At 43.6% G+C, this 16,067-nt stretch overlaps 1 protein-coding gene across 9 annotated transcripts in view; it reads left to right on the top strand.

Moving 5' to 3' along the window:
- The window catches only part of LOC147227945 (LIM and calponin homology domains-containing protein 1-like), a 92,833-nt gene that overhangs the window by 34,771 nt on the left and 41,995 nt on the right, over nt 1–16,067 (top strand). For 8 of the 9 annotated variants that reach the window (XM_086158140.1, XM_086158135.1, XM_086158139.1 and 5 more), the window contains 3 exons: nt 2,924–2,993; nt 10,088–10,194; nt 15,331–15,361. In XM_086158140.1, the coding sequence (XP_086014266.1) occupies nt 2,924–2,993; nt 10,088–10,194; nt 15,331–15,361 (208 nt within the window). Of the gene's footprint in view, nt 1–2,923; nt 2,994–9,163; nt 9,528–10,087; nt 10,195–15,330; nt 15,362–16,067 lie in introns of those variants that run through there. The other variant, XM_086158141.1, reaches the window with a different exon arrangement.

Genomic DNA, 16,067 nt, shown 5'->3' with positions numbered 1-16,067 from the left:
TGCATGTGTGATCCCGGGTAAATAATGCGAGCTCCGTTTGAATCTTGTTTATTCAATGCAATTGTCATCGTGCAGAAACGAGCGGTTGCCACAAAACCGGCCGGTGATTTTATAAATCATTTATTCATTTGGAGCAGTTGGCTGTGACCTACTAATGTGCATCAATATGTGATGCACACTGCATCATAGGTGGCTGTGCATCAGCCACACACACACACACACACACACACACACACACACACACGAGCATGACTTCAGCGTCATCACAAGAAGTCGAGGAACAACCTTAGGAAATGAGCGCAAGGCAATAAATGATAAATCTGATAGAACAATCATCTATATTAAGCAATACTTTAAAAAAACACCATGTATTCAAATTACATTCTTGGTGTAATGAAGACTCACAATCAACTTTATTGATGAGCCGGAAAATAATTGATTCAACTGGTGAGTGCCCACCGTGACAGGGTGAGCAAAGGCTAAAGCTAGTTGAGCCAGGCAGCTGCTTACACGTCAAAAATGGAAGTTTCCAAGTTAACTTTCCATTTCCGTTGAACTCCTTTGTGCTGAAACCCGATATTTTTATGCTTATGACTGAAAAAATTATGATATATAAAGCTGTGCTAATGTTCAACTCTTTTTTTTTCGTTTTTTCCACGAAAGGAAACAGCTGCGACCAAGTTGAAACGATATATATTGTAAATCAGTCGGACCCTTGTTCAAGTAACCTGGAGCCCTTCATTCATTTTAATGGGAGTCTTGATATTTGCGAAATGTTTATTTATACTGGCAATGAGGGTGTATTTGTTGGAGAGAAAGGAAAAAGAAGCAATCATCCAATATCACTATAAGGACAGATGTTTTATTGAGCACATTTTTAGGCAACACTATTTGCACAAAAAGTAATGCATGAAACAATAAAAGTTGACATTTGACTTTATCACAGCGTAAATAGATCATAAGAATTAAGAAAGTCAGTGACATGTTTTAAGGCTGCCGTGGGAGAAATTTGTCATGGCTCAGAGTTTCGTCATTTTCTGCTGATTATTTTCAGCAGAGAGTAATCCCATTGATTTTTCTTTCCACAGGTGATCAGATAATTGATCGGTCAATAATAAAAGCGCATGACGATGCCGCCGATATTCTTAACTCTGCGACAAAACCAATCAAAAATTCGACGAGTGTGCACGCTTGGACCAAAAAATGCCACTGTTAGACCATTATCACTCACTGAGGAGTGTAAATAGATAAATCTCCTCCAATTCACAAGCTAAATGGCATCACTGCTGAGACACAAGACGACAGAAAATACACTTTCATCCAAGTTAACCCTTTTAACCAGTGGTCCCCAAACTACGGCCCGGGGGCCGGATACGGCCCGCCTCCACATTTTGCCCGGCCCCTGAACAATACCAGAAATGCATTATGATTTTTTTTTTTTTTTTTTAAATCCTAGCCATTTAATCGTGACTTGTACATGCATTGAACGTAAACTTCTATCCCACCCTTCTGCAGTCTGTCCCTTATCTGAAACCCCTCCCTCAAAAAAAAAAAAAAAAATCCTGGACACACCCCTGCCAAATAACACAGAATAATGGCGAGAAGATTAGTTAAGAAAAAAGTAGATTCAGAATGCAGGGTATTTTACCTGCAGTGGACAAATTTTTTTTTTTTTTGTTAAAGTCAAAGAAAAGGCTGTTTGTCTCATCTGTCAAGAGATGAGACAGTGATATTATTTATTAATAATGTTATTATTTATTTTCCAATTTTTTTAATTTATTCATTTTTTCTGTCAAGATCCCAGAAAGGGTTAATGTTTGGTTACGCGTGGCTCTCTGGGAAGCAATAAATGTTTACGTTTTGACACCCCTGCAATCGTCACACTTTTTGTCACAAACTGGCCCGGCTCCCCATCACGAAAGGGAAAAATTATTTGGCCTTCGCAGGTAAAAGTCTGGGGACCCCTGCTATAAACCAACACAGACCGCTTAACCGAACGGGTTAACTTATCTCACCACTTTACTTTTCGACTACTGCCGTACCACAATTTGCCTGAACGGTGAAACGTCATGTCCCAGGGAAGTCCCTTGAAAATGACCAAACGTACATGTGTGACCTTTCGTACGTATCCTTAACCCGTAGGAAGAAAAGAGAATACGGGTCGATATTGGATTAAACTTTTATTCCGGTTTTTAAAAAAGCTTGTAAAGTGCAGTGCGAGATCATTCCCATCCCGTCTCCGCCTACACGTTCTGTACGCAGCGCGAGAGGAACCCGTCCCCCGAGGAGGTCTGGGTGGGTAGGGCGGCCTGAGAGTTATTCTGGGAACCTTACAGCATGAGTTCTGGAAAGCAAAAATAGATTAGACGCGAAGGTTTTTTTCCAAATGGGAAAATTGCATCCGCCAATACCGAACACCGTGAGGCTTTCCGATGTTTTTTTTTTTTTTTTCCCCTCCCTCTGCAGGCCTGAATCATTAAAAAAAGGTTTCCTCTGATGAAAAGACACACAAAAGATGAAACCGGAGACAGGCGGAGTGGGCGATAGGTCTCTGTCCGTGAGCTGAGCCGGAATGTGCGCAAACTGCCTGACCCCACGTGTGATTTGAGCGGCGATAGACACATTTCTAGTTTACTGGGGCATGAAATGCACTGGAAGTAGCGCGGAGTGCAGCCCCTGTACACGCCGACTCCATTCCGAAGCTTCCAGACATCGCCGGGGGAACCGTCATACGCTGCTCGCTGTGTTTTGATCCTCTTCTTCTCTCGCTGTATATTTTTTTTTTTGTCTCTGCTTGTGATGCAAGTCCCGGAAATCTTTCCAAAATGTCTATCTAATCTTGTTACATTAATTAAAATCAGCTGGAGATGCCCTCTTCTTCTTCTTCTTCTTGTTCTCTCCGTAACTCTGTGTTTGTTTTTAGGTTACTGAGCTCCATTAAACCTGGCTTGGTGAAGAAAATCAACAGACTTCCAACCCCTATTGCCAGCCTGGTAAGTCCTTCCTCTTCATTCACTCTTTCTTTCTGGCTCAACAGGAGTCTTAGGTGCCTGTCACGCTTGCGAACGTGCACGTGGCTTCTTCCAAGGCTTCTTCTACGGCACACTAGCCAAGTGAACATCTGCATGGAGTGTCTACATCTTACCCATTTACTACTAAGCTGTGCTAATTGTGACTAGCGACTACAGATCGCCTCTGCCTGTTATTTCTCCCCCAAGAGCTTAAAAAGTGATGATTCAGGGACAGAACGGAGGCATGCTAAGTTATAATTGGTTGTTTGCTAAAACTCGCCGTGGAAGCATAAAACATGCAGCCGTAAAGACGGAAGAAACGCTTGCCACCATCAAGCAATTCCGATTGGCGGAGGGATGAGAGCAGTCAACATGGATAAATGAGGTCCATTCGCTGCTCACAAGTAAAGGGGTTGCATTGCAAGCCGTGCTCCATTTAACAGGAGTTAAAAGTTGAATACCTGTTTGTATGTTGAAGCAGAACGTTGGGCTGGTCACTGATAACTTAGTCACACGCCAGCTGTCTCATATCATGAAAAGCGTTTTATACGTCAGTCATTGCCGGCGTGCGTCTGTATCACACCTACCGATATGTTGCCGTTTGGAATTTCCTGCATTCGGATTTTTCTGGATTGACAGATCAGATAAGATAAGATAGCAGCGTTACAGCGATAGCAGCGTAACAGTTATAGCATCAATGAATATGAATACAAGTATAAATTTAGATAGAGAGACAATTAGAAGATGGCAAAAGGTATCTGCAAATAAATAGACAGCAGAGAGAACAAGAACATCAGGGATAAGAATGGACAACAGAATGGGGAGGGGGGATAGCAAGGTTGAAAACAGACAACCAAAAAGACAACAACAGGTATTTAATGATGAACGTCTGTCCGACTTTGGTTCTGGAAGGGTTTCAGAGTTTCACCACCCGCTTTCAATGGCGGGCCTGTGATTCTTAGCGAACCTGAGTCGGGTCCGCACAGTGGAGCCCATTCATGGCCCTCCGTAAAACCCCGAGTCTGGATGAAGCGGCTTTTTCAAGGATTCGGGCAGACGTGAGAACAGAGGCTTACTGAGAAATCAGCAGAGTTCGCGTTCACGTATTTCCATCTTTCCTCGCCTCTGATGGATTCTCCACATCTGTCTTTTACTCGGTCATTAGGCGTTCAGGGCAGAGGCGGGTGGTTGGCGTGGAAGGTCGGATAGCATCAAGAAGGGATAAACAACAAGGGGCGCTGGCTATCTGGATGTTTTGGATCACCGCGTGACATAACAAAGGAGTCTGGGCTGGGCGACCATGGCTTTCCTTATCTCATGCCTTCACTAATGGGCTTCCAATGAGGCTTTTTCTGGCCTTTTTGCAAGTGGTAGATAATCACACAGCCACATTTCTTAGAAGCAGATTCCCCCCCAGTGCAGCCATTACAACCAATTATCCTAATTTGGTGCCGAGTCATGGTAAGATAATCGTTAAAATAAATAAAGTTGAACGCCGTTTGTCTCGCAATTGCTTTGCTCTTGCAGGATCTTCCAGATTTCATCGTCACTTTATTTGTCTTGATAAAATCAATAAAAGGCAGTGCGTTTTTGTTTTTTCCTTTTCCACTTTTGATTCGAAATCTCAAAAATCCAGACGCAGACAACGCAGAGCATTGACTAAACAGAAGTGATATTATGATTTACACTTGGATCTTCACTCCTTATTTACCTGACAGCAAACAGACCTGTTAAAAATGCATTGTTTTGCTATTTCATTTTTGTTATTCTGAATGAATTCCGCTCTTGAATTAACCCGTCATGGATGAACCAGGAGCAGTTTGCAACCACTAAGCAGTGCCAGGGGTTCAGTGTCTTGCTCAAAAACACTTTGACGGGCCAGGAGGAGCGTTTGAATCGAACAAAGCACGTTCAGTTCCAAGGGCTTTATCCCCCTGAGCCGCATCACCGCATATTATTATTATTAAATTGTATAATATTGGCTCATCTTTAGTTCTCAGTGTGTAGTTTTTTGTCAATATGTAAGAGTTGCTTGTCAGAAGCTGTGATAGCTGAAGTCATCCAGATTTGGCTTTCGTTTCCCTAGAAGACGGAATCTGTTGACGAAAAGTTTATGCTGCAAGTTTTGGGAGTCTTTGGTAAACAACGCACAGACGCTTGCTTGTTCGAGTCCCTTCTGGACGGTGCGACTCCAGTTTCATCATTCCTGGCTGCCGGCTGTAGCTAGAGAGGTGAGAAACAAGTAAATAAGGGATTTCGCTCTTATCAGGCCCATCGTAATAAAACACGGGCTACTCCCCCCTTTCCTCTTCCTGTTTGGGGGCTAATGGGAAAACGAGCCTCTGAGGACTTTTGGCGGGGTTGTAAATAGAGTGACGACCTCAGTGCCCTGGCAGCTTGGCCACTGGGGACTGGCGTTCTCCTGAACAGGTCGCTTGTTTAGCCGCTCAGGGAATCCTTAGGTTTTTGGAGAATGTAAACAACCACCGGCGTCACGAGCAGTAACTCATATCATGCGAAGTGAGTACCGGGAACTAGGATTTAAGAAAAAGATGGCAGGGTTTTTTTTGTCCCCTCATTTATTTATTTAACCAACAAAAGGATGGAGATATCAAGCCAGCTCAGCCCAGGAGCCAAAATTAGTTAGCTTTTTTTGTAACTGAAAGTGGTGGTGTAACATTAAAAACAACTCAAGATAGCTGGTATAGTGTCTGTTTTAATAGCAACAATATTAGTCAGTTGGAAATGAGCCTAGAAGTGAATGTTGGTCAGTCATATTAATATTTAAAAGCCCGTACTTTCATCAGGGATCGGGACTAAATCCAAAATTTGAATCGAATATTGTAGAGGCTTTGTAATTGCTTAATTGAAATGAATTGCATTTGAATATTTGACATGAGAAGTTGTTTGTCGAGTTTGTTTGATAATTTAGACAATTTTCATGAGCTTAAATTTCCGAGTCCGGTTTAGTTTCCCATCGGTCTACATCGCAGACCAATAGACGAGTGCCGAAAACACGCCTGTCTCTTCAATGTGACCTGTTCTACTTCTCTTCAATCCTTATTCAGCTGCTGGATTTCTTTTTACATTGTCTTTCTGGACAGCAGTTAGTAACTCCCATCATCTGGATCAGTCTGCCGCCCCTCCGCGACCCCTTATCTTTTAGCACGTAAAACATCGCTCCGCAGGCCTCAGTGATCCATCTCGCCAGTAAACGGGTCGATTTACCCGACGTGGATCTGGACATTTCATTTCTGAAGTTGATCCCCGACATGTTTTCCAGTGTTGACTGGCGACATTCTGCTCACTTGTGGTAAAAAATCTGCAGCAAAGTTAACGTTAGCGACCTGCGTGTTAGCACAAAGTTAGCATTACCGACCTGCATGCATGCTCGTACGAGGTTAACATTAGCAACCTTAATGCTAGTTCCAACATGTGTGTGCAGAGTCAAGGTGGTAGCCGAGGGAGGGAAGCGTTCCCGTGATACGTAAACTCCTACCTGCAAAAAGGACAAATAACAGCATTTTGTTTATACTCCCATTTTGGTTTGGAAGTTTGTTTTATTCAAATTCCACATCAGCCGGTGTGCATCCGTGTACTCGGTCCGAAAAACGCCCCGCGTTGCAACTTATATGCATTAATTTTCTCGACATGTTATTTTTTCTGTAATTAATTAATCAAAGTTAGAGCCTTAAAGTCCCAACGCTAATTCTTATGGTACATCAGTTTGAAAAACAGTGAAAAGAACCACGGATTCTCAAGACAGTCGACGAATAATGTCCTTGTCGACTTGTTTTGAGAAACCGTTTTTGTGTATTTGATAGAATCTACCTTCTGTCAAGCTTTCCAGGATGGACGACTTATGAAATACTGCAGCTGGTATTGAAGAGATACTGCGATGCTGCAACATTTGCCAGAATAGTTTTCATCCAATAATCCCCGCCTTTTGTTATTTACCAGCACAATGCGCGCGTCCATGTACGAATACTTTGACAGCAACCTTGGCTGTCCTGGGGTTTTCACCTTCACCCTGCTGTTGTTTTATACCAGTCAAGTTTTGTCCTTGGCGGGAGAGAGAGTCAACGTCTCCGCTACCCAGGAGGCTCGTTTCCTCATCCTGAGCAGCTGTCCTTTGGATTCTGTCAAGGCCCGCCATCAGGCCTGAACTCAAATCCTCCTCCCCGAGAAATGCGAGGAGGAACTACACACCTTTCATCTGATACAGCTGGAGGCATGTTTCTCTTAGATCACATTAGATTTTCCTTTTTTTTTTTTTTTCCAACCAAGACTGCGGCATAATGCACAACTTTTTTTGTATGTCAGCCGTTGCCTCAACTGCATACCACAAGCTTTGACTTCTGTCCAAATTTATTTTGGAATCTCACTTACCCTTTTGCCTCCCGATCCCTCTGCAAATACATTCACTTGTCAGTCAAGTCTTTGTGGTCAACACCCAGTTTCCTGTGAATCACAGCAGCGTTAAGCTTCCTCCTGCACACACACACACACACATTTTTCCCTACCTATCTTTTCATTTCAAGTTGCACTGTGACATTTTAAGTCATTGTTTTGTTTCACCCGGTCCAGTCCAGCGTCTGGTCTGCACAGCACCTGTCCTGCTGGAGTGCTATTTATTTCAGACTATGTCAATCCTGCAGAGTTGCATCGGTGACACTTATTGTGCACATTAATGCAATAACACAACATGTCTTTTGATCCGCTGCGATCCAATTTGCTCTGTCAGCTGCATTCGAGCCAGAATCCAGAATCCAGAATCCAGAATCCAGAATCCAGAATCCAGAATCCCCGTCACACTCTTAACACATGTTGTGGTCCCGTGCCGTCTGATTGAATGAGCACAAATAAGTAAGAAGATGTTTCATCGCTGGTCACAAATGATATATTGTAGACCATAGGTGTCAAACTCTTGCCCGCAGGCCAAATTTGTCCGGCACTGTAATTATTTTTGGCCCGCAAAGCCATACAAAACGACTTAGACTATAGTCTACAGTGCATGTACCGCTAATTCTACAAATCCCAGAATTTTCTGCTGGTGTTTTGGCACGAAAATCCCAACAGGACCCATAAACGCCCTCTCCTCTGTGTACAGTAGCCATAGCGACCTTATGCTAATACCGGCACCCAGCTACTTAGGCAGAAAACAGGATTTTGCATGTGTGCAATATTAAGTCATATATTGTATAGTATTAAGCTGTGCTTGTTCCATATTTAGTTTGGGTCCGTATGAAAAGGTTCATTGTCCTATTTGGAGGAAAATTTTTTTTTTCAATATATATCAATGTTGGCCCGCGACTATGTCGTAGTTTTGAATTTTGGCCCACTGTGTACTTGAGTTTGACACCCCTGTTGTAGACTAACTACAGACTCCATAACAACACCAATTAGCTCTGCAGCTAGTTCTCCTCATCATTCGATCTGTTACGCAAGCTAATAAGTAAACACCCGGTCTCTGCTCAGGACTCCGCAGGTAGTTTATTTTATTTACCAGTCACGTGGCACAAACCGGGAGGAAGAAGAGGACGTCTGCCGATCCCACAGTTATCGTTTGCTAAAATAATAGCAACGTTGTTTAAGCTGTCACATGATTTCGGTTTCATTTCGGTTTTCGAGAAGCCCTTCGGAAGAGATGGGGGGGCGTTGTTGCTGTTTTAAGACGCAAAACAAAGCTTTGCTTTCTCACTTATCCTAACGGATTCAATGTGACTTCATAGTTCTTGAAGATGCAGCGCTAATTTGATATATATATCAATATGTCCTTCCCGTGATACGGCTGTCAAAGAGGCGGTTGCCGTGTCCTCGGTCAAATGGTGTCCCAAACACACAGGAAGCCATGGGTTGGGCTTGGAGGTTGTTGTTTTTTTGTCTACAAATAAAGAAAAAGCACTGTGAGAACAAGTGTTCTTAAATGCCTGTTCCTGCCCGTATCCATGCACGTATGCTCTCACAACAGCGTGTGTGTGTGTATATATAAATAAGCTACGTGTGTCACTAAAAGCTACGCGTTCGAGAAAACAACATAATCCAAAATATGTGGATGTGAGTGCATTGTATTTGTGTTTTGGTGAGCGAGGGAGATAAAGAGAGAGCGCCTGGGACAATCAGGGTGGAGAGGAAATGGTGACACCCTGAGATACAGAGAGAGAGAGAGAGAGAGAGAGAGGGAAGGGCTTTGGCTGCGTCCCTCCAAGCCATTGCAGGGCAGAAACAAAGACGGAGGGAAACCTGGGAACCGGAGGACAGCCGGGGGGGTCAGGTCGCGTCCGACGAAAGGCTCGGTGGAGACGCTTCACGGCAGAGGATGGAGAGCGAGTGAGGCGCCGAAGGATGCGGCGATCGATGTGGAGCAGGTGAAAGAGGGAAGATAGAAAAGGGAAGCTGAGGGAACTTGGAGGAGGTGGGAGGTCAGATGAGCTGGTAAATTGAAGAACGATCCGGGAGAGGAGACACGGGAGCGCCGGCCACAAACCCCGGTGGTGTCACGTTTCCGTTTAACAGGTATTCCTGATTTCAAGAATGTTTGTGCCCTTTTTTTCTCCTCGCTTATTTACTGACTTATAATTACTCATTTATTAACAATCTATGTTAACATTTTAACATTTTATGTTTAAAACCTCCTCGAGTTTTTTTTTACTACTTTTACTACTAAAAGTTTACTACTTTTCTTTTTAGGTAGGATTTTAATTCTGAGATTTGTGAGATATATCTCCTCTGGCCATTCAGGACAAATTCTTACTTGACATCTCAGATTTTTTGTTTCGTGACCCGACTGTCCAGCCGTGGTAGTATTTCTATCCCGGACTTGAACTTGAGCCCGTTCTCCACCTGACTCGACCCGCGGCTCTAGAAAACTCTCGCTGGGATTCACACCCAGCGCTTTTTGTTTGTCCTTATCAAAACAAGACTTCGTTTCCACTTTTTCAGCCAACTAAAGTGAATCTGAGTTAAGCCGGGCCTTCTGCCGGCAGCCTTGCCCTTCTGACCCTGACGCTGTGTGTGTGTGTGTGTGTGTGTGTGTATGTGTGTGTGTGTGTGTGTGTGTGTGTGTTTGCACGCAGGACAACCTCAGTGTGTTTCTGCGTGGCTGCGAGGAGTTGGGACTGAAGGGCTTGCAGCTGTTTGACCCCGGGGACTTGCAGGACACGTCGACACGCCCCGGCACCAAGTAAGCTGTCACTGCTGAGTGTTTCCGTGTGTGTTTGTTTGTGTTTGATTTCTTTCCAATATTTTTGCAAGTTACAGCGCTGGAGTCAGTGAAGTAAAATCACACCTTGTACCGAATGTGAATGACAGCTAAGGCTAAGCTAACCCGGGAATCCCTGATCTCCCCTGGAATCGAGAGATGGGGCTCCTATTAAATAATGTCATGGATTTTTCAGTGTAACTGGTAGAGGTTTAAATATCTGAACAGAAATTTCAGACATGTTCATGCAGCTCAGTCAACTAAAAAAATGCTGATGAGGAGGAAGAGTTGTTTTGAGTCAATACATTTCATAATTAAATGTAAACACACCAAAACAGGCCTAAGTAATTAGTGATGATGGTTTCATTTACTGTTTAATCCCACAAATTATAAACAAAGGGCAACGCAATCAATGGCTGCCGTGTTTAATTAAACAGACGCACTGTGTTTAGATACCCAACGCGGCATAGAGGGGAGACAATGAAGAGAATAGCTTGTCTTTATTACTGTATTGCATCACCGTGTCTGTGTGTGTGTGTGTGTGTGTGTGTCACACTCTGTCAGTCACCCAGCCTGTCAGTCCACGTACTGGACAATCAGCCGCTTCTCTGCCAAAACAAATAAGTAAATGAGAGTTAATGGAAGTTTGTATAAGCCTTTTCAGTGCGGGACAATAGCATATCTGTCCGTGCACGACTCTCGCCGGGGGCGTGACTCTCGGCCGTTGCCTGGTAACAAAGCCGACCTCTCGAGAGTTTTTCATGTAACCCGCCGGACGCGCATGTGTCGTCCTCATGCCGGTCGGACGAGGTGTCACTCACGGAGGGCGGGAGCGCGGGGAGGGTTTTGTGATTTCGGGAGGAGCTGCCTGACGGGTCCTGTCGGGCCACGGGATTCACTGCAAGGGATTGTGTTTGTGTGTGTGTGTGTGTGTGTTTGTGCATGCCTGTGCATACAAATGGTTCATTAACATTTATTTTTGTAATAAACTGTTTCTAAAAGTGTCAGTACAATCGTTCAGCACCAAAGTCCACACGCTTTTAAAAGGTGGGAAAAATCAATCCTGCCAGTCACTTATCAGTCAGTGATGACCTTCGGTTGTTTTGTTTTTTTTGTCTCCAGATCTGAATCCCCGCTTGAATGTCAGATCATCCGCTGTCAAGGTTAAAACCCGGGATTATCTTTAACCTAAATAAATAAATAAACAAATAAATAAATAAATAAATAAAACTGTGCAACATTTCATTTCACTGTGCAATATTCCGAATTGTGCAATATTTCATTATTTTAATATTTCAACAGCTACACTACAATTTTTCCTTTTATCATACTATTGTGCACTCCTTACCTCACTTGTTACTAAGACACTTATAGTTTTTATCACTTGTTTACTAAGACACTTTATAGTTTCACTGAGACACTTTATAGTTTATAGTTTATTTTTATTTCTAATTCTGCCTTTTTCTTTTTATTATTTATTACTGTTATATTTCCTGTAACTCTGGCACAACAATTTCCTTCGGGATTAATAAAGTTGTTCTTATCTTATCTTATCTTATCTTCTGGCCGTCTAGCCAAGTCTGCAGCCACCTTCACCCGACTTTTCTTCTATTTTTATTTCTTACAAAAGTCAACCATAATCACCGTAAACTTTATTCGTCAGACACAGGGGAACCCTCCCGCAGCTGTTAATAACAGAGCTAAGCAATAAAATCCGGTCTTTTTTTTTTTTTTCGTCTTAAGAAAACATGAAATGGAAACCATGCTGGCAATCAGACTGTGTGTCATAAATAACCATAGATGTGTTTTCATGGCTGATTTAAAGTTAATATTTTTTCATTTTATTTTTTTCCCGCTGAGTGTTTTTCCAACGGCAGAAATCAAAGGAGGATTGATTATGGCAGATTCCAGCGTGTTGCTCGGCTTGTGTTTACGTGCACCTCGAAACCAGAACACCCCGCCGGCCGCGGCTAAGCGCAACCCTCGTCATCCCCTTTTCAGAGACAAAACCTCACGTGTGTTTTTCGCTGTAGATTCAATTTTGCGTTGCATGGATTTTCACACCATTCAACGTAACAGGAACCGCTTTGGAGGGCCTCAAATCCGACGAAACGGCTAAATTCGAATTTGCAGTCGATGGAAAAACGATTTGTCCGAAAAGGGAACGTCATTGTTGTCGTCGCTGCGTGCCGTTTCAAGCGGTTATGTAACCCTCGGTCATAAAGAGTTTTCCGCGCAGCTTTTCCCCCCGTGAGAGGAAGCCACAGAGTTTTCGGACAGGTGTTTGCTCATCGAGGAAACAGCTTTGACCCCGGGTGGTGGCGGGAGGGGGGGCAGCATGAGCTCAGGCCTGAAATATCTGCCGTTTCGGTGTGTTTGAGTGTGTGCGTTGATGGAAACGGGTCCATTTTCAAGTGAAGGTTGCCAGAGGCGGAAAGAGTGTTTGCCTTTCAATATAGCTGTCGGGGGGGGGGCGGGGGGGGGGAGAGAAAATCAAAATAGTTTCGAAACACTTGAGGAAATGAAATACATATCAGCTTTTCAGCCTTTTCAGATGGATTGAAGTCACCAGCGAACATCAGTCACTTGAAAGGATTCACCGAGAATTCTGCGGATCAGGCGACCTCATTTTTTGTATACATATATATATTTACTGCTCAAAAAAATAAAGGGAACACTTGAACAACACAATGTAACTCCAAGTCAATCACACTTCTGTGAAATCATAGTGTCCACTCAGGAAGCAACACAGATTCATTTTGACATCAAAGTTGGATCAGCCTGGAGTGTGTTTTTACACTTTAATTTTGAGTGTGATTCCTAATCCAGACCTCCATGGGTTGATACATTTGATTTCCATTGATCATTTTTGTGTGATTTTGTTGTCAGCACATTCAACTGTGTAAAGAGCAAAGTATTTCATAAGAATATTTCATTCATTTAGATCTAGGATGTGTTTTTTAAGTGTTCCCTTTATTTTTTTGAGCAGTGTATATTTGAATTCATGCTTTGCCAGAAGCTTACCACCTTAAATCGCTGTTTTTCTGAATGGGGTTTTGGCCTATCTACCCTGACGTGCAGCCGTCCTCTGATCCTGCATGAATCGCGGTTGAAACAGGCAGATTTCATAAAAAAAAGCTGGCGTATCCCTGTAAACAAAGCGTGGAGCCCTTCTGTATTGACAGCGCGGTAGAAAATACTAGCGCGGGGGGGCAGAGGTTCACACATACCGGGGCCCCTGAAGTACATGTGATCTAATACCGTGTGGAATCTGTTGTGTTTGTCGAGCAGGTTTGCTCCTACAAGACGGAGCAAAGAAAAGGAACTGTGTTCCACTGAGGGAGAGACGGGTTTGTGTGTGTGTGTGTGTGTGTGTGTGTGTGTGTGTGTGTGTGTATACACAGATCTTCCCCTCCGGCTGCGCTCGCATCCCTCTCCTGCTCCCCTTACAGTCCCTTTCTTCCCTTTCTTTTCCTGGGTCGTGTCCTGTAATGGAAAACCCACACAACTGCAATTTGGGTGTCACCAGCAGCGTGATGAGTGAGTGTGCGACCCCCTCGGGCACCCGAAACTACCCTCGGACAGTATTAGAGCACAGAAAATGAAATTTGGTCCGACTGATGTTCAAAGTATCGTAATTTCCGGACTATCGAGCGCACCTCAATATAAGCCGCACCGGCTAGCCGATCGCTATCTCGGGCTTCCTACTGCGCACTAAAACCGTCAAAGTCGTCTTCTTCGGCGTCGGAGTTGAACGGACGCAGGATTTCCCGGTCATTTCATCGGATAAATGTTTGAGCGGCGTAAAGCTCGTTAGCCCCCTCCAAAAAAAAAAAATCCATATATTAGCCGCATTGTGAAAAAAGTCGCGACTTATTCTGCATTTTACAGTTGGAATCTTAACCACGTTGACTGTCAGTGAAGCTGCTCCACTGTTAACACGAGTGTGACAGAAAAGGGAATACATACAACACGCTACTTATTTTGGTCTTCGTGAGGCCGGTTTGCACCAACGCAACGTGTTCAGCGTTGGAAGGCGGATTATCAGATTTTATTCCCTAGTTGCTTATATTTTGCTTTTGAGGTAGTTTTATGCATCACTTTTACGTGCGTGTGCAGAAATAGATGTTGAGGGTACGTGTTATTTTTATTCTATGTTATTAATGTATCCAATTTCCAGCAGTGATCTTTCCTTCTCTGGAAGTACAGCTGATAGATTTAGGAGAATACCTGATGACGTAATGATGAACAGCAACATAACAGTATGGATTCTGAAATACTGATTTGTTATGACGCTGCCCTTTGACAAGCAATTTGTAATATTGCATTAAACCCGAGATGGTCACATGACCTTTCTGGTCAGCAGCCAGGCTTACCAGGCAGAGCGCGGCCGCGCCTCTCCGACCCTTTTAGAGACTCCCGCCCGTGGAATCGTCTGCGTTTTCGTCTTTTCCGTGCGGGCTTTGCATCGTCTCCCCGTGTCTGCGTGGGTTTCCAATCAACCTCCCGCGTGTTTACGGGTGGGGGAGGAAACCGGAGAAACCCACGCAGACGCGGGGATGACATATTTCCCAATTGCTTCTTTCGAATTTCCATTTTTTTTTTGATCTGAAACAGCCACATTTTTATTTTCTCCCCTTTTTTTTTGGCAACATCTGTAGCGATAAGTGTCCCCGCCGCGCTGTCTCGCACGTCAAATCCCAGAGATCCCCTGGCAGCTCGGGCCATCTGGCCCGCCACTGTGACATTGGCCTCCGTCGTGTATCACTGCAGAAGGATTAGTCGTCGTGATCGGGGTTCCAAAATAACAGCAGCGAAGATTTTCCAGCCCTGGGACCGAATGCCATGTTTCGGGGCGCGCAGGCCCATCGGGCGACGTTGTAGTTGAGATATCCAATGAACAACAGCACAGAGATGAAGCGCATCTGTTTGTGTAGGTCTCCATGGCGACCGGCGGCAAGCATTATCCGCAACTGTTGTAAGTTCGTCTGTTCCCGCTGTTGTGCGCGGGGGCGTGAGAGTCGCTGCTAGTTATTTCTGATTTATTTTGTAATAAATTCATTCCATTAAATATCACCAGATGTCACAGCCTCACTCTCCCCGTCTGATTCTCCGCAGGGGAAGTGACTGCAGCCGAAAGCTGAAGAATGTAAGTAAATTTTAGTTGTTTGCGCTCTAAAAAGCCTCCGTTTGCCATGGGACTGTCATTGTGGCCCGGTGTTATGTTTGTTTGTAGATTTGCTCACTTTTTCACTCGTCTGTTTCAAGTCTACCATTTCTTTTCCCTCTGAGGCCTCTTAACAACAACAACAACAACGGCACCAAACAAACGTCAACACGCCTTGGATTTCAATGTCAGTTTTAAGCTGTGTGTGTTTTACTGGTTTTATAATCTGCATTTTTTTTCACTAATATGACATGTACCTTGTAGTTCTTCTGCTTTTACTAACATGTTATTACCTGTTTTCTTCCTTTTTTTTCTTCACTGTTTTAATGCATGTGTGACCATTGTGGGTGAATTGAAAAACAAGTTTTTTCAAGAAAAATAAAAAGTGAAATCCTCTGAAAAGTCAAACACCTAAAAGACATGTTTATTACTAATATGTAATATTAATATCATGTCTTTATTACTATTCCAGCCCCACATTTACTTTTTGCATTTTACTGTTTTGAAGTCTCTTAGAGGAATGCCTCTATTATTATCATTTCAGCATTTTATCCCCATTTTATCTCCGTTTGTAGTCCCCCCCCCCCCCCCGTTTTGTTGTTTTATATTATTTCAGATGTATTTAATTGAACTCCAGCAGGTATTAATGCTCTTGTGTTTCTCCCTGCATACTATACCACATTTCTGT

The sequence above is a fragment of the Fistularia commersonii genome, chromosome 13 (assembly GCF_037954325.1).
Source record: "Fistularia commersonii isolate RoL2024-O1a breed Wild chromosome 13, RoL_Fcom_v1.0, whole genome shotgun sequence".
Classification (NCBI taxonomy): Eukaryota; Metazoa; Chordata; class Actinopteri; order Syngnathiformes; family Fistulariidae; genus Fistularia; species Fistularia commersonii.
Note: the sequence above shows the minus strand (reverse complement) of the source record. Positions and strands in the feature narration are given on the sequence as shown.